The following is a 20,787-nucleotide window of genomic DNA, read 5'->3' as shown; positions in this document are numbered from 1 at the left end:
CTCAAAAAAAAAAAAAAAAAAAAGGAAAGGAAAGGAAGATTCACTTCTCCTCAAATGCTTTAGTCACATGACGCTTCTGTCTGATAGGCAAGTGGAAACGTGGGAACGGTGCTCCTCAAGGAGGTCACAGGGACACTGAGATCCAGGAGTCACCAAGTTAGAAGTGTGCTGGAGAGATCAGGGTGGGAGTGGGGAGAAGTCTGAAGGCAGGAGCAGAAGCAACAGCAGCAATTTCCTGAGCAACCGCTAAATGCTGTAGCCAGGCGCAGGGCCGAATCATCAGTAAGATGAAGCCCCATCATCTTACTCAATCCTCATAGTAACCCCAGGAGTAGCAGTATCCCCTTTTTACAAGTGAGGAAACAAAGTTTCAGAGAGAATAAAAAGTTGCCCAAGATTAGTGAGAGAGTTGGGATTTGAGCCCAGGTCCCTTAGACTTTGAGCCATGGTTCTTCATCCTCCTCCAGCCAGCAGTTCATTTATTCACTTCTCTGCACTGGGCTACGTGAAAGGAGGGCTCGACATGGCCTGCACACAGCCCTGCCTCAGGGTACTCACAGACCGGTGAAGGAAGTAACAGAAACTACAAGAGCTTTCTGTTGAGCCTTGTACTAAGCAGTGTGCGTTACACTTAACATATCACTTCTTCGTTTTCACAACAGCCCACAGCCCTGTGAGGGAGATCCTCATATCACCCCCATTTTACAGATGAGGAAAGTGAGTGTCAGAGCAACCAAATGGTAGAACTAGACTCCGACTCCCGAGTTCCCCAGTGCCCAGTGCCACTAATTTTGACGGCCCGATGCCACCAGTGGGGCGGGAGGTGTGCAAAGACACCCTGGTGCTCCTCCTCCACTGAGGGGATCCTAAGAACTTCAAATCGTGAAAACAATTTTCTTTCAGTAACCAAGGGGCTTGTCTGGACTTGTTCCCAGAGGATGCGAAAGTCCTAGGACCTTTGTCTGTAGTTCACATTAATCCAGTCTCCACTCAGTAACTAATGCAGCCTTTAAAAAATAAAACTAGGCCGGGCGCGGTGGCTCAAGCCTGTAATCCCAGCACTTTGGAAGGCCGAGACGGGCAGATCACGAGGTCAGGAGATCGAGACCATCCTGGCTAACACGGTGAAACCCCGTCTCTACTAAAAAAATACAAAAATCTAGCTGGGCGAGGTGGCGGGCGCCTGTAGTCCCAGCTACTCCGGAGGCTGAGGCAGGAGAATGGCGTAAACCCGGGAGGCAGAGCTTGCAGTGAGCTGAGATCCGGCCACTGCACTCCAGCCCGGGTGACAGAGCGAGACTCCGTCTCAAAAAATAAATAAATAAATAAAAATAAAATAAAACTAACAGTCTCAACCCTGTCTTGCTCAAAACCATTCAGTGGCTCCTTACTGCCTTTGGAATAAAGTACCACCTCTCTAACAAGACCCCATCTTCTCTCCTCTCCTCAGCCACAATGTACTTCTCTCAGCTCCTCTAAAGGGCTCCCTCCAACTGCTCTTGCCTGAGTCTGTCCCAGTTACTAATGCTGTGTAACAAATCACCACCAAAAGTGAGCAGCCGAAAACCACCATCTTATTATACCCATGGGGCCTGTGGGGCAGGAATCTGGAGATGAAACAGTGGAATGGCTGTCTCTGCTCCCCAGTGTGTGGGGCCTCAAAAGGAAGACTCGGCAGCTGACAGTGATGCAGCATCTGGGGTGACTCTCTGACTAGGGGCTGGGATCATCTACAGGCATCTTTCCTTGCTCACGTGTCTGCGGTTGATGCTCCTGTCAGCTGGGACCTACACTGTGTGTGGCCTCTACACTGTGGCTGCTGGACTTCTTAGGCTGCAGGCTCGGGGCTTCAAAAGACAGTGCCCTGGTGCACAGGGCAGAGACTGCACTGCCTTTCCTCTCCCAGCCTCAGAAGTCAGGTGGTGCCACTTCCACCACATTCCTCTGGTCACAAGCAAGTCACAAACTCTCTCGGGTTCAAGGCGAGGAGCAGGGACCTCACTGCACCATGGGTGAAGTGTCAGGGTCTCCTTGGGGACTGGGAGAGATTGCTTGGGCCATCTCTGAAAGAAGAATCTGCCACAGGGTTGGGAAGGGTGCCTAGTGGTGGGGAGGGTGCCTAGGAGCAGGGAAAGTCTCATTAAAGTTTTTCTCCCAGTTTGTTCCCAAACGTCATCACCACCATCACCACGAAAACCTTTTTAAAAAAGCAAAGATACCACCAATATTTCACATGTTCTTGTCTAAGCAGAGGGGCAAACTTGTACCCTGGGGCTCCCTTCCTGGTGCCTGCCATCCTCCTACTCTCTGTATCCCCGCAGGGTGCCCGGCAGCAGGCCTGTCCTCCCGCACTGACTGTGCCTTCTCCCAGGCTGCCAGTGCCGATGCGTCTGGAGGATGCTTGCATTGTGGGGTCCAGTGCCATCCTCTCCCTTCTTACTCTGATTCTGTCAACATTCACAGAGCTCCACCTATGTGGCTGGCTCCATGCTGAGGACTCTGCTGGAGTTCCAGTGTTTGTTCCTAGAACAGCCCAACAGGAGGTCACATTTTGATGAAAACACAGGCTAAAGAGGATCACAAAGCAGAGGTTTGGGAGCAGGAGACCCTTGATCCACTCATCTCCAGAGTCCTAAACTCAGTTCAAGGAGGTGTCCTTGACACTGTGCCAAGCTCCGTCCCACGTGACCTCATAGAGTCCTCGCTGCAGCGGTTGCAGGTAGATTACTAGTATTAATTAGCTCATTTACTGATGTATGGAAGGGATGCCCAGAGAGGTGAAGTGAATTAATCAAAGCCACTCAGGTGTGAAGTGACAGCTTTCCTCCAGTGCTGCCTCCACCCTCAGCCTGTGGTATTTCCACCATCCTAAGTCACTGCCTCCTGCTAACTTTGAGCAGCTCTGATGCCATAGCTTCTGTGTGGACAGCCTTGGACTCCCTTCCCCAGGGTTTAGAGATGAGAATGAGGCCTCCACGAAGGGCAGTTGATGGGGAGAGGCGCTCTGGGCTGAGCTGCCCCGCCCGCCAGCCTGGGGCTCAATGGGGCAGTGCCCAACGAGGCATCCAGGGGGAGGACCCGCTGCCTACTGCTCGCACGCGGCTGCACGCACAGCTGGAGCGGATCTAAACCCATTCCCTGAGTCAAAGGGAAAGCGCTCCGCCTCACAGCACGCGGGAGCTGCCTGAGCTTTGGGGAGAGGGCGGGCCAGGGAGCAGAGCTGGCCAGGCTGCCCGTGCCAAGGAAGGAGGGGGCCTGTCGAGGCCGCCAAAGCGGGCTGGGCGGGAGGGGCCAGGCCAGCTGGGGCTGGAGCTCGTGTGACATCACCGGGCGGCCCGCCTCTGTCTGGGGCTGAGGGGAGGCCCGGAGCCTTTCTGGGGCCTGGGGGATCCTCTTGCACTGGTGGGTGGAGAGAAGCGCCTGCAGCCAACCAGGGTCAGGCTGTGCTCACAGTTTCCTCTGGCGGCATGTAAAGGCTCCACAAAGGAGTTGGGAGTTCAAATGAGGCTGCTGCAGACGGCCTGAGGATAGACCCCAAGCCCCGGACCTGCCGAGCGTGGCATTGAGGCAGCGGCTGACGCCACTGTGAGGGAAAGCAGGTTGTGAGCAGCCCCGCAGGACCCCTGGCCAGTCCTGGCCCCAGCCTCTGCCGGAGCCCTCTGTGGAGGCAGAGCCAGTGGAGCCCAGTGAGGCAGGGCTGCTTGGCAGCCACTGGCCTGCAACTCAGGAACCCCTCCAGAGGCCATGGACAGGCTGCCCTGCTGACGGCCAGGGTGAAGCATGTGAGGAGCCGCCCCGGAGCCAAGCAGGAGGGAAGAGGTAAGGGGCCAGCTCTGCGGCCATGAGAGGCAGGGGCGAGAGGCAGCCGCTGGCCCCGTGGCTAGGGCTTCCAGAACCCTGACCCTCCAGCTGGGGGTGTGTGCAGCTGGATCTCAGAGGGTCACTCCCTGCTATCACTTGGAGCCAAACAAGGCATGTCCGGGGCAGAACCTGTGGACACTTAGTGGTGTTTGGGGGCACATGATCATGGGCTGGCATCTTGAGGACTTCATGAGTAAGCCTCACTCTCCTCCTTTGGACAAAGAGCCTTTGGGGTGCCGGCCGGCAGCTCCCGGCATGGCAGGGCAGCTGGGAGTGTGCGTGTGTGTAGGTGTGTGCTTAGAGGGCAGCGGACTGATGAGCTGCAGAAGGCAGGGGTGGCCCAAGGACTTGGGTAGTCACTTTGAAGCTTTGGATTCCTATGCCCCCAGGTCGGGACAATGTGAGGCAAAGGCAAGCGCTGTGCTGAGGCACTGGGAGCCCCTGCTCAGAGTTACAGGAGCTGGGCTGCCTCTGCTCACACCCTCCAGCTGGCGAGGAGAGCAGAGGCACCCAGCACGGGAAGGGACGCATCACCCAGGGGCTGCTGCACTGGATGGTACCCCGGGTCTCCAACTGAATGGATGTGGCCAAGATATAGTGAGGATGCGGCTTCCCTGGTACACTGGCAAGGGGACAGCAGGGGCTCCACATACCAAGTCGCCTGAAAGCTCTAAGTATTAGATAACATTTCCAAACAAATTCTTCACTGATCCTTCCCTTCTCCTTCTGTGATGTGTGTGTCATGGGTCAGCTCTTGCCTCTGCTGTAGGATTATGAGAGCTCCCAGAGGCCAGTTAAGTTACTTGGAAAAGGATCTTCTTTCACCCCAGTCTCTGGGGAAAGTCGAGAATGCCACTTCCGAAGCCGGTCAAATGCTCCCCACATGTATTTTTCCAAATGGAGGCAGAGTAGGGTAGTGCTCATGAGCTGGCTTCAAATCCCAGCTCTTCTACCTACTAGCCAATGGCTCTGGCAGAACACTTAGCCTTTCTAAACCTCAGTTTTCTTATCTGTGAAATGGGATAATAGTGCCCAGGTGGTAACAATGGCCAGAGAGTAAAAGCTAACACTTATATTGCACTTACTCTATGCCAGATTCAACTTGTAGAATCCTCAGGACCACCCTATAGCACAGGCATTATTATTTATCCCCATTTTATAGGTGAGGAAACTGAAGTAAAGTAATGTGCCCATGGCTACATGGCCAATACGTGCCAGGACCAGGACTTGAACCCAGTGGTGTGGCTCCAGAGCCACTCAACCACACCCTACTGCTTTCTAGGAGAAAGCTAGGCGCCCATGCCTAGGAAGGCCTTGGCTTAGTGCCTGGTGTGCAGCAAACCCTGAGCAAACCTTGGTCACTGATAGTTACAAACCACAACAATCAGGATTGGCACAGAGGGAAGGGAAGAGCAGAGACCCGAAATCTTTTTCTTTTTTTTTTGAGGTGGAGTCTCGTTCTGTCACCCAGGCTGGAGTGCAGTGACATGATCTCGGCTCACTGCAAGCTCCGCCTCCTGGGTTCACACCATTCTCCTGCCCCAGCCTCCCGGGTAGCTGGGGCTACAGGTGCCTGCCACCACAGCCGGCTTATTTATTATTATTATTATTATTATTATTATTATCATTTTTGTATTTTTACTAGAGACGGGGTTTCACCATGTTAGCCAGGATGGTCTCAATCTCCTGACCTCGTGATCCGTCCACCTTGGCCTCCCAAAGTGCTGGGATTACAGGCATGAGCAACTGCACCCGGCCAGAGACCCAAATTCTTTCCCTGTTCTGGACATATCCTGCTAGGGTTTTCAGAAAATCACACAAGACAGAGACAATACTGTGGCTACTACCATTGCCCACACTGGAGGGCTTTCCAGGAGCCTGAGGAGCGGGGGGGTTTATGTCTGGGGTTTGGGTTTGGGGCCACCTGCAGCGTGCCTGCATCCTAGAAGTCCATACTAAGAAAAAGTGCAGACATATTAACAAAAGGATCCAATACCAACTTTACAGGAGGAAGGGCATCCTGCTTCCCACATGGGCACTGCCTGTCTGCCTATTGATTTCCCCACCAGAACCACAGAGGACAAGAAAATGCAGCTACCTTAGTGCTGTGGGAAGCTCACAAAATCAGGAGGATCCATAGTCAGGTCTGCTCCGGAGTTGCAGAGGAAGAGGTGAGGAACAGCCATCACCAAGTCTGGCACTATGGCGGCCATGTCTGGTGGATCTTACACCAGACGATACTGAAACATCTTAGCCCAGGAGAGGAGCTTCTGTCCTGTGGCCCCCTGAGGTTCCAGTGCTCTTGGAAGCATTTTGAAAAGGTGACATCAAGTATTTGCTCTCTAGCACAAGGACTCTGGGGCTCCTGAAACCACAGGTTTCCCTGCTACAGTCTGGAACCATGGTGGCTCACTGTCTTCTCTGGGTAGCTCAGGCTGAGCAGAGGCTCTGACTGACCTCATGAGCTTGGCAAAAAAATGGGACTACTTACTACTAATGAGGCAGTCTGGGTGGAACAGACAAAAATGTGTAACGCACATGGTCCAGCAGGGGACTACATGTTATTGCTGAAGCTCGTGGGCAGAGCAAATAAGATGTTCCTCCATCTGGCCCTCCATCCCCCAGTGATTTAGGAAGTACCCACTGGGCTAAGGCATATACATTATGTCATGTCATCCTCATCACAACACTGCATGGTAGGTTCTAGTTTTAGCATTCCATTTTACAGATGGGAAAATTAAGGCTCGAGAGGTTAACTTGCCCAAAGTCACACCGTTACATGATTATGTGCAACTGGAACCCAGCTCTGTCTAGCTCCAAAGGCCCTGACTTCCTCTCACTTCAGTGCCTCAAGATGCCTCAACTTCTCTTCTCCTCACTGTCACTGGGTCCCTGCCCAGTGTCCTCAGTGGTCACATCTGCTCTGGTTGCTGTCCTATCGAATGCTGCACCAAACCCTCTGAAAACCATGGGCTTATCAATTTTAGCGCACCCCTTGCTCTTCATGGAAGCCTACCTCTGAGGCAAAACAGGCATGACTGTTACCCTTAGGGATGAGCCTCAGCACACTTGTGAGGGTACCTGTGGTAATACGGTCAGTGACAAGAGGAACTGAGCTTTGAAACCAGGTTGGCTGACTTGTTCCACGTGCCTGGGTGCTCTGCAATACTGTCTCACCACATCAGCACCAGGAAACTCTGTCCCCAGCTCAGTGGGCGCAGAGTGTCAGGGAAACATTGGTCCACATGACTGAGATACTATTGATGCGCTTTCTACACCCGTACTTGGAGGCTCCTTTAGAACTGAAGAATCAGAGCTCAGGTCATCACCTACACTGGGCCACACCTGAGCAATTTCTGAAAAAACATCAGGGAGATGGCAACAGGTAGCTACAATAGAACAAACATAACAGACAGCAGCCCTGCCAAAGCAGGTACATTCAGCATCTGGCCTCTCTGAATCACAGCCCATTTAATCTGGAATGGTCTCAATTGACAGCAGGCAGATGGGGGAGGGGCTCTGCTTCATAGAGCCCTCAGCCCAGCAGGACTGGGCAGACGGTAAATAATCACACATACACACACAACTGTGTGAAAGCTGTAAAGAGGTGGCACAAGGAGCTAAGGGGTCCTCAAGGTGGGTGGTGCTGCTTCGTCTTACCGAAGTGGAAACTCGGGGTCAGGGTGCACCCCCTCTCCCACGGTCTCTCCACTCGTGGGCCAAAAAGCGAAGACTGAAACCCAGACCTGTTCTGGTTCCACCCCAGTCTGCTGCCATCCTGGACAACCACACTGTGGCAATCTCAAGAAAGAATCAATTCATTGAAGGGCATTTCTTTTTTGTGAATTTATATAAAACACCCCAAATAGAAGAGTTATTCAGCCACAGGCAGCTTGGAGTTTGTGGTGATACACAGGTCATGTCAGAAGCCTCATTCTGGGGGTAGTTTCTGTGACAAAGCTGTGTTCTTTCACATGGACTGTAAACCATATGACTGAGTCAGTGTTGGGGGTTAAAACATTATGATGGCCTGTTACATGTACACATCAATCATGAGCCACATTTTGGTCCCAGGAATGTTAAAATGTTGGGTGTGGCAGGAGAATCGCTTGAACCCCGGAGGCAGAGGTTGCAGTGAGCTGAGATGGCACCACCGCACTCCAGTCTGGTGATAGAGTGAGATTCCATCTCAAAAATAAAAAAAAATAAAATGTTGGGTGTGGGAAGCCAGGCCTCTCACAACTGAGCTATTGTGTCAGTCCATTCTCTGCTGAAATCAGCCTGTCTGGGGCCAGCAGCCCCAGAGCCTCAGCATCCCACTGCTGCCTAGTTGTCCAGACAGGCAGTACCAAGACCACCAAGGAAAAGCCCAGAATGGACTCTGTTCTTATCTTCAAGAGATGCCTGAGGACCTGCCCAGCTCCAAGAATCCTTAAAGTCCTGCCTGAGGTGGTCCCACTCCAACCTCTCCGTGAGGGAAAGGTTGTGTCTGTCTCAGTTACTGCTGAATCACTAATACCCACTCAGGGCCAGGCAGGAAAGATATCTGTGGAATGAATGAATCAATGAAGCAAGCCTCAGACCCAGGCTCTCAAGCAAGCAAGCTTCTCTACCTCAGGGTGCCACACCATTCCCCTCTCTGTTGTCCAGCCAAGGGCTTTTCTGGGGTTAGGTCAGGTGCCCCACAGCCCCCCAAGTTTCCCCATTTGGGCATGTATCTCTTTGCAAAACAAATGCCTAGTCTCTGTCTCACCTACTACCGTGGACCCCTTGAGGGTAAGGCCCTCACTCACCTTGTTCCTGTTCTACCTCTAGCCCCTGGAACAGTGGCTGGAAGAGGAGAAATTATTGGGAAATACGTGATATGAGTAAGTTCCTGTTTAGTAACCTAGGTGCCATCCTGGATACTGGGTATTCAGAGGAGGAATCTGCCCTGGCCCTGCTTTTTTAAAGAAGCTGTAGTCAGGAGGGAGATAACCAGATGAGTGCAATCTGAGTCTTGGGTGTTGGGTTGGAAGCAGCCACAGCTGCACGTGTGAGCTGAAGGAGGGAGGGACGATCTCACTGAATGGATGGCTTCATGGTGAGGTCAACTTAGGAAGACAGGCAGGCATCAGCTAGGACAGTGGGGGAAGGTAGTCAAGGCAGGAAGTACAGCACGTGCAAAGGCAGGGAGGGATGACAACAAGGTCTGTTTTTAAGCAGGACACTGACACGATCAGATGTGGGTGTCAGACAAACAGCCGTAGAGTTGCATGTAGCGCAGACTGCAGGGGAGAGAGCACCCAAAGGCAGGGAGGCCAATTAGGATTGTGTGGTTAAGAAACCTGGCCCTGGAGCAGACAAATCTGGTTCTGGGCCCAGCTCTACCACTTCGTAGCACCGTGACCCTGGGCAAGTGACTTCATCCCTTACCTCTGTTTGCTGATCTGTGAAATGGGCATAGTCATAGCCCCTGCCTCAAAGAGCTACCGGGATCAGTGAGGCAGACACAAAAATTGGTTGTCCCAGTGTTTGAGGAACAAGTCCATCCAAACAGCCAAGGTGGCCCTGGTGCCAACTTCTCAGCCAGGCCCAGAAAAGCAGCTTCAGGCAAGGCCTGGATTTCCCAAGAAAGCCACCCTGGGGCAGTGCTGTCCACCCAGCCCTTGACTTCTCCCTCTTGTCTAGGGCTTTCCCAGTTGTAGGGCTCCAGAGCACACCAGGCGCTGCCGGAAACGCAGCAGCCAACTCAGAAGCTGGACTCTTGAAATGGCTTCTGCAGACTCTTCCCCGCCTCTGCTCTGTTGGCCGAGGCTTCTGGCACAGAGGGCTCAGTGCACAGACTTTGGGGGAATCTCAAAATGGTTCCCAAATAATGCACTCTGAAAAAGTAACAGCAGTGTCCTTGTCCCCCTGGCAAAGGCAACCAGCTCCCCCACTCCCTAACCACATCCCCCTCTACTCTATGATCTCATGGTGTGATCACAACCCGCCTCCTCCATGAACTGCTCCTGGAGCCAGCAACTCACCAATGGCAGGAGCACAGGAACCCAAAGCATCAGGCAGAGTCAAACCCCCAATGCTACTCCTCCAGGCAAATCTGTTTTACCCTGCTTCTCTGACTCCTGACTCCCATCACCCATGACCAGGTAGCAGCAATACACAATGGCTGGCTGGATGGGAAGGCTAAATGGGTGGGTGATGGAGGGCTAGATGGATAATAGATAAATGGTTCATTCAATGGTCGTATGAGAGCTGAACTAGAAGGGTTTGGGAATTGGCTCCAGACTCCCCCGGTGCCTTCTGGTAGGGAACGATTCATAGCATCCTCAGCTGGGAAGGGAGGGCAGTTGGAGATCTGGTTATGCCCTCCCTGGTCTCCAGGCTGATGGTGAATCATCCAGGACAAACGATGCACAGTCCTTTCACCAGGTTCTCCAAGGTGAGGGTGTCACGGCTCATCCCAGATACCCATTTTGGGGTCGTAATTACCACTCGCATGATCAAGCAGCTCTTTCCAACATCCAACAAAACACACCCTTGTGCTGACCTGAAAACTATTTCTACTTATTCAGTCAATAGTGAGTAAGATGCAAGCTGCATCTCAGCCATTAAACAAACAAGCACTTTTTATTCATACTGGTTGAAGAGACAATCTTGATGCAAGTCAGGGTTTGGACCTAGCAGTTGACAGCTAAATCCCAGTTTTGATATTTACTTCCATGTGACCTTGAACAAGAGACCTAACCTTTCTAGACCTGGGTTTCCTCTACTGCCAAATGCAGACGTAATGCCTTTCTCCTAGGTAATGGGACCATATAGTTTGTTGCTCAGTCAGGACAATACTGAGAGTGAAAAGGGGATGCTATTAATAATTACATAAGACCGCGACCAGCCTGGCCAGTGTGGCAAAACCCCGTCTCTGCTAAAAATACAAAAATTAGCCAAGCCTGGTGACAGGCACCTGTAATCCTAGCTGCTCAGGAGGCTGAGGCAGGAGAACTGCTTGAAACTGGGAGGCAGAGGTTGCAGTGAGCCGAGATTGCCCCACTGCACTCCAGCCTGGGTGATGAGAGTGAAACTCCATCTCAATAATAATAATTACATAAGACAACAAACCTCAACCAGGGCCAACCAGGATGTATGGTCCCCTGTTCATAGAGCTATTAAGAGCCAACGAGATAGAGTGCAGGTGGGCACCCAAGTTCACAACAAATGACTACTGGTCACGTGATCAGCTGGGCCTTTTCCTTCATCTGGATCCCTCCCACATCCTGGATTACCAATTGGTTTGGATACTTCCCTACCAGCACACCATACATTTCAACAGCTTTAGTAGGAACACCTGCTAGCTAATGTTGATGTTTTCATCTGTCTTCTGTCCTGATGATAGGTTCACAAACTTGATTCCTGCTCAGGTCCACCAGACTCACTCAAGCACAGCTCAGGCTTCTAGCTTCCCAGAACCCTGACTTCAGGGGCCAGCTGGCAGTTCCAGATTCCCTGACTGTCTTGGCAGAGGCCTGCTTCTCCGGCCTCCTGCAGTGCTGGGATGCCTCTTCTGGCGGGGACCCATAATTGGCCTTCATCTGTGATCACAGACCAATGGGCAGTGCTGACGGGAGGGCGGGTGGTAAGGGGGTGGTTCTGTAAGTCCTCCAGGCAGGACTACAACCTGGACTGATGATGAAACAACTCCTGAGATCCGGATTTAATTTGGAGGCTTCTCTGGGATCTGCAGGCCTATGGACGGCAAGAGAACTCCTGCCGTCCTCCTGCCTAGAGGGTCAGAGAACAATCTCTTTTGGGTTTCCTGTCACTTTGGCACTTCGGTTTCTCTTTATTTACAGTACGGTATCTTTGGGTGTTATTCTGGGGTCTGTTAGTGGCTCTGCTACTTAGTAATTTGTGATTTGGGCAAATGACTCACGATCCTCAAATCTCAATAGTTTCCTCAACTGCAAATAGGGATAAATGTCAGCTTTGCTGTTAGCCTTAAAAGCATCTTTGTGGGCATTAGAAAATTGCTGCAATATAAATATAAAAAACATAAAGACTATGAATGTGAGTTGTGCCCCCCTTAAGTTGCACAGTGCACAAGCGGGGCCACCATGCATGACGGCCCTCAAATAACAGGCCGCCTTCCAAGGGCTGTTGGGAGGATTAAGTGAGATAATGTATATAAAGTGCTTGAGCCATAGTGACAATTAGTTGTTGTTATTCTTTTTATTACTGGAACTTTTCTCATTTCTAACCTTTGGGGTGAACTCAAAAGAGGATCCCAGGCCAGCAGCTTCTGCTACAGGGCAGAATACACAGCTCCATCTTATGAAAATGACAGCTCTTCGGCCGGGGGCGGTGGCTCACGCCTGTAATTCCAGCACTTTGGGAGGCCGAGGTGGGCGGATCACAGGGTCAGGAGATCGAGACCATCCTGGCTAACACAGTGAAACCCCATCTCTACTAAAAATACAAAAAAATTAGCCGGGCGTGCTGGTGGGCGCCTATAGTCCCAGCTACCTGAGAGGCTGAGGCAGGAGAATCCCTTGAATCCGGGAGGCGGAGCTTGCAGTGAGCCGAAATCGCACCACTGCACTTCAGCCTGGGCAACAGAGCGAGACTTGTTTCAAAAAAAAAAAAAAAAGAAAGAAAGAAAATGACAGCTGTTCCCACAAAGCGGCTCCTTGCTTGGGCTGTAGCACCACAGTGGTGAGAGGGATGTGGACACATGATGTGTGGCCCCACCACATCAGGCCAAGTGGCGACACTCAGAGGCAGCCCACCGGAGACTGGGTGGGACCCAAGCCCTGGAGAGGCTGCCTCCCAGTGTGCAAAGGCTGTCACGTGGCACAGTCACACCAGCCTCACTTGTGGGGAAGGAAAACCCGTGCGTGATGGAAACTCCTCACAATACAATGTGGAAAAGCAATTTTAAGAATCGTTTTTATTTTAATCCTGAAGCCAAGGAAAACAGTTGGATTTGCTTTTCTTTGTTGGACACAGGAAAAAAGTGAGGAGCATCATTTTGACTGGAGTTGAGTTCTTCTCCAGTCCTAAGATGGCTGAAATGCCGGGGTTGGGGCTAGGGGTGTTATTTCCCTTGAGATGCAATTAGTTGAATAAATATCCAGAGAGCAAAAGTAAACAAACTTATTACTGCCCATTAAGAACCGCCAAACTGGCAAAAAACTGCTGGGGGGAAGGGAGGAATTGGGGTTGGAGTCTTGGACTCCAAGGAAAATAAATGACTCTGAGGCTCAAAGAGAGGCCCAAAGAGCATGGCCCGTGGTATCAGGCTGACCCAAGTCCTAGGCTCAGTCGGCTTTGGCTGTTATCTGCTGTGTTCTTGGGCAAGTCACCGAGCCTGTCCGGGTTGCAATGTCTCCGTTGATAAAACCGGGGTGAATAACAACCCACTGGATTACCTGGGACAAAGTATGTCAGGCGCCCAGCACAGTGCCCTGTTCCTTCCCTTCCTTCCTGTAACCCAATCAGTTCCGAGTCACCCCACTAAGCTCAGGCCCCACAGAGGTATAACAGGACTCAGAATCAACATAGTTTCCAGAGGTCCCACTGCTAGCAACGTGACCTCAAGTCAGCTACCCCCACACCTTTTTAAGCTTCAGTTTCCTTAGCCTAGAAATGGGCATAACACTAATAAGTCACTCTGAGTGTTGGAATGATTAAATGAGAATGTGGATGTGAAGGGCCTGGAAGCCCTAAAGCCCTGTGCAAGGCTTAGTCGAGGAGATGGTGTGAGTGCTTGGCGCGCTGCCTGGCCTACGCTCAGCATCCTTACTGTTGTTGGTTTTGCTTCAGCTTTGTTGTTCCTGCTACCGTATTGCTAACACATTATTCCAATCTCCTGCTTCTGATGTGATTCCATGCTGCTCACCTAGTGTGCAAGGTGGGTTGGATCACCCCATTTCACAGAAGAAACTCGGCCTTTTAGGTCCCAAGTGCAATGGCAAGAACTCTGCCAGGGAGCCGTGAGAGCCCATGTTTGGGAGAGGATAGAACTCAACCATAAATAGTGTAGCCCTCTCAAATCTGGAGGTCCAGGAAGGTTTGGAAACCAGCCTTGTCTTGCAGCCAGGTTGCCTCCTGGGCCTCTGGCAGTTTCTTGGCCACAGTGGAGCCCCGCGCCCACATGGGCACAGAGAGGTGTTTGTCACCCACTGCCTCAGGTAAGCAGCCTGAAGAAGGCGGTGGCCCTGCAGACCTGCCCTAGCCCAGGGTCAGGGGCGGCTCCTCCCCATTGTTCTGGGGTGGGTGTGGCCACTAGCACAGGGGCAGCCAAAGCACTGTTGGAAACCAGGCAAACACTTCCAAACTCAGCTGGGTTTCCACTGACGTCACTGCAGCCCCACCTCCTAGCAGAGCCCAAACCAGAAGCTCCCGCACACCTTTCTCTGCCTGGCCTCAGAGAGGCCTGAGCAGGCCATAGGAATCACACTTGGGATTTGTCATTTAAGTGGAAAACAGCTCAGCAAGGCTCCAGAGGGCACAGGGTCTCTTGTAACTGCTCACTGGCTGGTACAAGGTGGAGCCCAGATGCAGGGTCCTCATTGGAGAAGCCCCCAAAGGGGTTCAGGGAGGACAAAATCTGTAAGTCCTGTGTCATACTTGTTATTTTACCATAGATTAATGTGGAATCAGAAAGTAGTGATGCTAATATCCAGATTAAATACATGTCTGTGTCATCGTTAAGTTAGCGGGTTTGGCCTGGCACGGTGGCTCACGCCTGTAATCCCAGCACTTTGGGAGGCCGAGGCAGGCAGATCACGAGGTCAGGAGATCGAGACCATCCTGGCTAACACAGTGAAACCCCGTCTCTACTAAAAATGCAAAAAATTAGCCGGGCGTGGTGGCGGGCGCCTGTAGTCCCAGCTACTTGGGAGGCTGAGGCAGGAGAATGGTGTGAACCCAGGAGGCAGAGCTTGCAGTGAGCCGAGACTGCGCCACAGCACTCCAGCCTGGGTGACTGAGCGAGACTCCGTCTCAAAAAAAAAAAAAAAAAAAAAAAAAGAGTTAGTGGGTTTGATTCCATCAGACCAGGGTTGTTGAGCCCTAGTTCTGCCACCTTCTAGCTTTCTGATTTCGGGCAAGTCACTCAGCCTCATTGAGTCTCAGTTTCCTCATCTATAAAATGTAAACAGCAACAGTATCTACCTTAAAAGGAGATTAAGAGAATACGGGAAAGTGGAAAACACTTGCAAAATGTTTAGTACAGGGTCAGGTATATAGTGGACCTCGGTCAACGGATGTTATTAACAAATACATACATAGGCCCTCCTCTGCACAGCTCTGACCTCCTCAGGCAGTCACTTGTCCATGGGATCCCCGCTCCAGTCTATCCTTCTTTCCAGCACTCCCAGCTGCTCAGCATCTGTTGGCAGGCGTGTCTTGTCATTCCATTAACAAATATTTATTGAGCTCCTATGTATTTCAGGCCACGTGGTAGGCACTGCACATGGAGCGGTGACCAACACAAACACCGCCCTACCCTCATGGAGCTTGCATTCAAGGGAATGGGGCAGGGAGACAGCCTGTATCTGATGGTGATAAGGACACTGCAGGGGGAAAGTGGTGAGGTCACAATCTTAAATCAGCAGGGATGGTCTAACTGAGAAGGTGATATTTCAGCAGAGACTGAAAGAGGTGAGGGAACAATGAAGAACGGGGCCGGAACCAGCAAGTATAAAGGCCCTGAGTCCCAAGTGTGCTTAGAGCACTCAAGGGACAACCAAAAGGCCAACCAAGTGGCTGGAGGAGATGATCGAAGGGGAGAGGGGTCAGAGATGAGACCAGGGAGGAAGTGGGGGCCAAATCATAGAGTGCCTTGGAGACCCACTAGCTTTTCCTGCAAGCTGGTGAGCCACTGGGGGTTTTGAATAGAGGAGTGACCCCGTTTGACTTTTTAAAAAGGACCACTCTGGCTGCCAAGTTGAGGACAGAAGGTAGGATGAGCAAGGCCGGGGCAGGGAGGCTAGTTAGGAAATTACTGCAATAGTCCAGGTGAATGGCACAGGTAGGTTGTACCAGGTGGTGGCAGGGAGGTGGGCAGACACAGGACTCTGAGAATATTTCTGGCATCGTAATTTGGCGGTGAATTAGATGTGGGGTATGAAAGAAAGAAAGGCGTCTAGGATGACTTCAAGGCTTTTGGCCAGAGCAACTAGAGTGGACATTTACTAACACAAGAAAAACTGGGATGAACAGGTTGGGTTGGAGGTATGGGGAAAAACGAGTTCATTTCTGGATGAGTTGAGATACCTAGCAGATAGTCAAGTGGAATGTCAAAGCAGCAGCTGTATGTATGAGTCTAGAGTCTAGGGGAGAGTTCCAGAAATAAATGCGAAGTAATCAGTACTTGAGGGTGATCACCAACCTGACCTCTGGATGAGATCACTAAGGTAAAGAAAATTCTGAGGACTGAGTTTTAGTTCCCCCTCAACAGTAAGAAAAAGGACAGGAATATGAGGATGGACGAACCAGCACAGGCTCTGAGGAGGAACAGCCAGCAAGACAGGAGGCAGGGTGGCGTTCAGGAAAGAAGGTCAAGAAGGGAGCCCAACTGTATTCCACAGTGTGAGAGGGAAAATATTAATGAGGATCAAGAACTAGCCCTTCCATCTGGCAAACAGAGGCCACTGGTGATCCTGTCTAGAGCAACCTAGAATGAAGGGGAGGAGGCAAAGCCTGATGAGGGTGGGCTCAAGAGAGACCAGGAAGAGAGGAATTTTCTGGAAATGGTGAGTGCAGGCCACTCTTTGGAGGCTTTGCTGAAAAGGGGAGCAGAGAAATGCGACAACAGCTGCAGAAGGGATATGAGGTCAAGAGAAGGTTTTCTTCAAGTTGAGAAAAATAACAGCATGATTATAGGAAAACCATGATGATATTGGGGAGATGATGAGGACTGCTGGAGCAAGGCCCTTGAGTGGGCAAGGGGAGGGATCTAGCACATGTCCTCCCCTCCCTCTTGGCCCATTTAACTCCTACTCATTCCTCAAGGGTCAGTGTAAAGGGCATTTTCTCAGGGAAGCATTCCTGACCCTCCGATTAGGTCAATTCCCTGTAATACCCCTTTACAGCATGTGCTAGTTGTGCTTTCTGGCATTTGGGAATGGCATAATGACATGAGGGCAGGGGCTGGTTCCATCCTGTTGGTAGCTGTATCCCTAGCCGCCAGCATGCTGTCCAGCACATCACAGGTGTTCAATGAACATCTGGCGAAGGGATGAATGGTCCAAGAATAGAAGTGAAGCAAAACTGGAGACACATTCTGTGTTCTGCTCCCTTCTAACTTAATCACGTCTCAGTGGTCAGGACTCTGCTGTCACTGGCTATTACAAATATTTGGATTCAGAAGAGCTTGGTTGTTTGTTCCTGTTTTGGCTCTGTAGCTTAGCTAACACAGTGACCAGAGCCACATAACTGGACACATCCTTCCACTGACATTGTCCACTAAAACCTGAATGTATTCCATAACATGTCAAACGATTCATTCATTTATCAAATATTTGCCCAAAGTGCAACATCCTGGGAATAGGGGGTTGAATCAGACACAGGACGTGCCCTTATGGAGTTAGAATCCAACAAAGAAGATCAAACAGAACTGCTATTCAGCACTGCTGTGATAGGTATTATAAGGGGAAAGTTCAGGGGGTGTGAAAGTATAGAATAGGTAGACTTAACAGTCTGAGAAGCCTAAGGTAGCAGAGGAGGGAGACCAGAAAACCTTTCCTCTGCCTCCCCTCCCCAGCTTGAAGCTGCTTGGATATGGTTCTCAGGCTCTAGGCCAGTAGTTCAGCAAGGGGGCTGCGGGCATTGGAGCTGGCTCTGGAAGTAGCGGGGCCAGGGCCTCCTGCCTTTAGATGCCCTGAGATCTTCCCTCTTCCCTTCTACCTCTGCTGAAGCCTGCCTGTCTCCTCTTGCTTCCAGAATGGCTGCCTGTTCTCTGACTTCAAGAGAATATAACCCCGCATCCTGAAGCTGAGTTTTTGGAAAGCTCTGCCAAGAAGGCTGGGATCACTGACAGCACAGGGCACTGACAGTGGTGGGACCGTCACTGATTCTCCCCTCTGTTTACTTTCAGGCTTTCATAGATTCTATTCACAAGGAATAACCACCATTTTGCAAGGACCATGAGGCCACTGTGCGTGACATGCTGGTGGCTCGGACTGCTGGCTGCCATGGGAGCTGCTGCAGGCCAGGAGGATGGTTTTGAGGGCACTGAGGAGGGCTCACCAAGAGAGTTCATTTACCTAAACAGGTACAAGCGGGCAGGCGAGTCCCAGGACAAGTGCACCTACACCTTCATTGTGCCCCAGCAGCGGGTCACAGGTGCCATCTGCGTCAACTCCAAGGAGCCTGAGGTGCTTCTGGAGAACCGAGTGCATAAGCAGGAGCTAGAGCTGCTCAACAATGAGCTGCTCAAGCAGAAACGGCAGATAGAGACGCTGCAGCAGCTGGTGGAGGTGGACGGCGGCATTGTGAGCGAGGTGAAGTTGCTGCGCAAGGAGAGCCGCAACATGAACTCACGGGTCACGCAGCTCTACATGCAGCTCCTGCACGAGATCATCCGCAAGCGGGACAACGCATTGGAGCTCTCCCAGCTGGAGAACAGGATCCTGAACCAGACAGCCGACATGCTGCAGCTGGCCAGCAAGTACAAGGACCTGGAGCACAAATACCAGCACCTGGCCACACTAGCCCACAACCAATCGGAGATCATCGCGCAGCTTGAGGAGCACTGCCAGAGGGTGCCCGCGGCCAGGCCCGTCCCCCAGCCACCCCCCGCTGTCCCGCCCCGGGTCTACCAGCCACCCACCTACAACCGCATCATCAACCAGATCTCTACCAACGAGATCCAGAGTGACCAGAACCTGAAGGTGCTGCCACCCCCTCTGCCCACTATGCCCACTCTTACCAGCCTCCCATCCTCCACAGACAAGCCATCGGGTAAGTCCTTCTGGGATCGTGTTCCATGTGGGTCTCAGAGCCAGGCACCAGGCTTCCCTTGGCTGTGACCACAAATGGGGGAAAAGCCACGGCCAGTTGAAGCCAGGCCAAAGACGTGCACAATCCCCCAGCAATCCCTTGGGCCGAGCTGCTGGAGCCAGTGGGGTGAGGGGGGGGGGACCACATTCCTTAAATGGATCCTCAAAGGCATTACCAAGAAATGGAGTTTCAGAACAGGGCAAACATTCTCTGGTTTCTGGCAGGAAAGAACCCAAGGCCTGTAGTTTTCCAGGCTCTGCATGAGATCCCGTGTGTTGGCAGATAGAAGAGAATGTCTCTCCTGCAGCTCATGCACTGTGCCTGGCACAGGGCTGGCCTTCTGTAAATGCTCACCAAATAAACAATGGGCCAAAAAAAAAGAAAGTATTACCCACGTTAAGAATATGACAAATGCATTGTAGGGGCTGGGCATGGGAAGGAGTCCTTCCTAAAGCCCACACACTTCCTAGAGTCTGCTGCTGTCTAGAATTTTCAATGGTGCTTCCATATGCTCTTACATACACGTTTCATCTTAAAATACAGCAATTCTCAGAATACCGTTATGGGGGAAGAATGGGGTTGCTGGCAGGTTTTAAAGCTTAACCAAGATACTGGCACTGGACATTTCCATGTATGTTACATAATGAACTCCTGGAGCTCCTTACGGACAGGATGAGTAACTTCCTAATAGGCTTAGGATGTTCAGGCTAGATTTGCATTCAGGTCTTTTCACTTTAAATATCTGGCTGACTCCTCTACGCTCTAGGACTGTAGGAATCCTCATTTCTGGAAGAAGCAGGCCAGAGGCTTCCTTCTCAGAATGTCAGCACACATCCAGTCCTCTGAAGCTCAGCCCCTTGTTCATCCAGAACATCTGAGCCTTCCCAGTGGGCTGCCATATGAGAACTATATTCATCTCTGCAAAAATGAACCATGTATCTGCTCCAAGTCAGTGCTTTCGGTACCACTTCATTGTATAAGCAGGGAGAGACTTTTACTGAAAATATCCTGCTTTACACTTATTTCACACTTTTAAAAATAACCTCCAGTACTGGGAATAGCAGCTTCTTGCTAATTCCAAAGAGGGGCTGAACCTGACTGCAGGAGGGTTGCCAGGGCAGAGGACAAGGGCAGCACTGTTTTCAGATGGGGCAGGGCAGGTGCGTTAAATGCAAGGTGAACATCCACTGCAGCACCTAAAAGGAAAGATCTGGCCTGGGTGCAGGGTTGAGAGCAGGTGCTTTGGAGTAGACTGGCCTGGATTCAAATCCAGATTCCTCCACTGATTAGCTCTGGGACATTAGGCAAGTCACTTTGTCCTTCTGAGGCTCGGCTTCCTCATCTGTTAATTGAGGATAGATTAAAATAGTGCCTGTCACTTTAGGAAATGAAATACTGCAAAAAAACATGTTTAGCACAATGTTGGGTCCGTGGTAAACTACAAGTCTCCTTTGATCTAGGTCTTTTCATCTTAAAACAAGGAGACTGAAATAAACAGTCCCTTTTTTAGCTCTGTGTTCCATCTGTACACATGTCTGCTTTAAATCAGAAGCTCTGAAAGAGAGGGCAGGGTGTGTTAATTTGTCTTGATAGAATACCAAGAGGGTAAAACGTGCCCTTGGGCACCAAAGGCTCAGCTGAATGTTGTTATAACCCTGACTGGAGACAGGCTGGACTCAATGGTTACTCAACAGATCTCCTCTGGCCTCTCCTCTGCCTAAGTGTCTCTGGTTTCGAACTCAAAACATTTCAGGACATTCCTGGGCTTGAACTAAGCTGGTAGATACATAGTATAGGAATAAAGACCTGGGTTTGCATCCAAGCTCTTCCCCTTGGTTAGCTGTTCGCTCATGAGAAAGTTTTAACTCTTCTGAGCCTCAATTTTCTCCTCTGTAAAATGGGGACAAGGGTCATAACCTCACAGTGTTATGCTGTGGATAC

The 20,787-nt window shown here is 51.2% G+C and overlaps 2 protein-coding genes across 2 annotated transcripts in view; one reads left to right on the top strand and one right to left on the bottom strand.

The window, feature by feature from the left end:
* The window catches only part of RALGPS1 (Ral GEF with PH domain and SH3 binding motif 1), a 315,889-nt gene that overhangs the window by 101,196 nt on the left and 193,906 nt on the right, over nucleotides 1-20,787 (bottom strand).
* The window catches only part of ANGPTL2 (angiopoietin like 2), a 35,950-nt gene continuing 18,506 nt past the window's right edge, over nucleotides 3,344-20,787 (top strand). The window contains exons 1-2 of the mRNA XM_010365885.2: nucleotides 3,344-3,819; nucleotides 17,942-18,807. Of these exons, the coding sequence (XP_010364187.1) occupies nucleotides 17,991-18,807 (817 nt within the window). The 5' untranslated portion in view covers nucleotides 3,344-3,819; nucleotides 17,942-17,990. The remainder of the gene's footprint in view (nucleotides 3,820-17,941; nucleotides 18,808-20,787) is intronic.

Source organism: Rhinopithecus roxellana, chromosome 16 (assembly GCF_007565055.1).
Source record: "Rhinopithecus roxellana isolate Shanxi Qingling chromosome 16, ASM756505v1, whole genome shotgun sequence".
NCBI classification, from domain to species: domain Eukaryota; kingdom Metazoa; phylum Chordata; class Mammalia; order Primates; family Cercopithecidae; genus Rhinopithecus; species Rhinopithecus roxellana.
The sequence above is the reverse complement of the archived record's forward strand: the minus strand, read 5'-3'. Positions and strand labels throughout refer to the sequence as shown.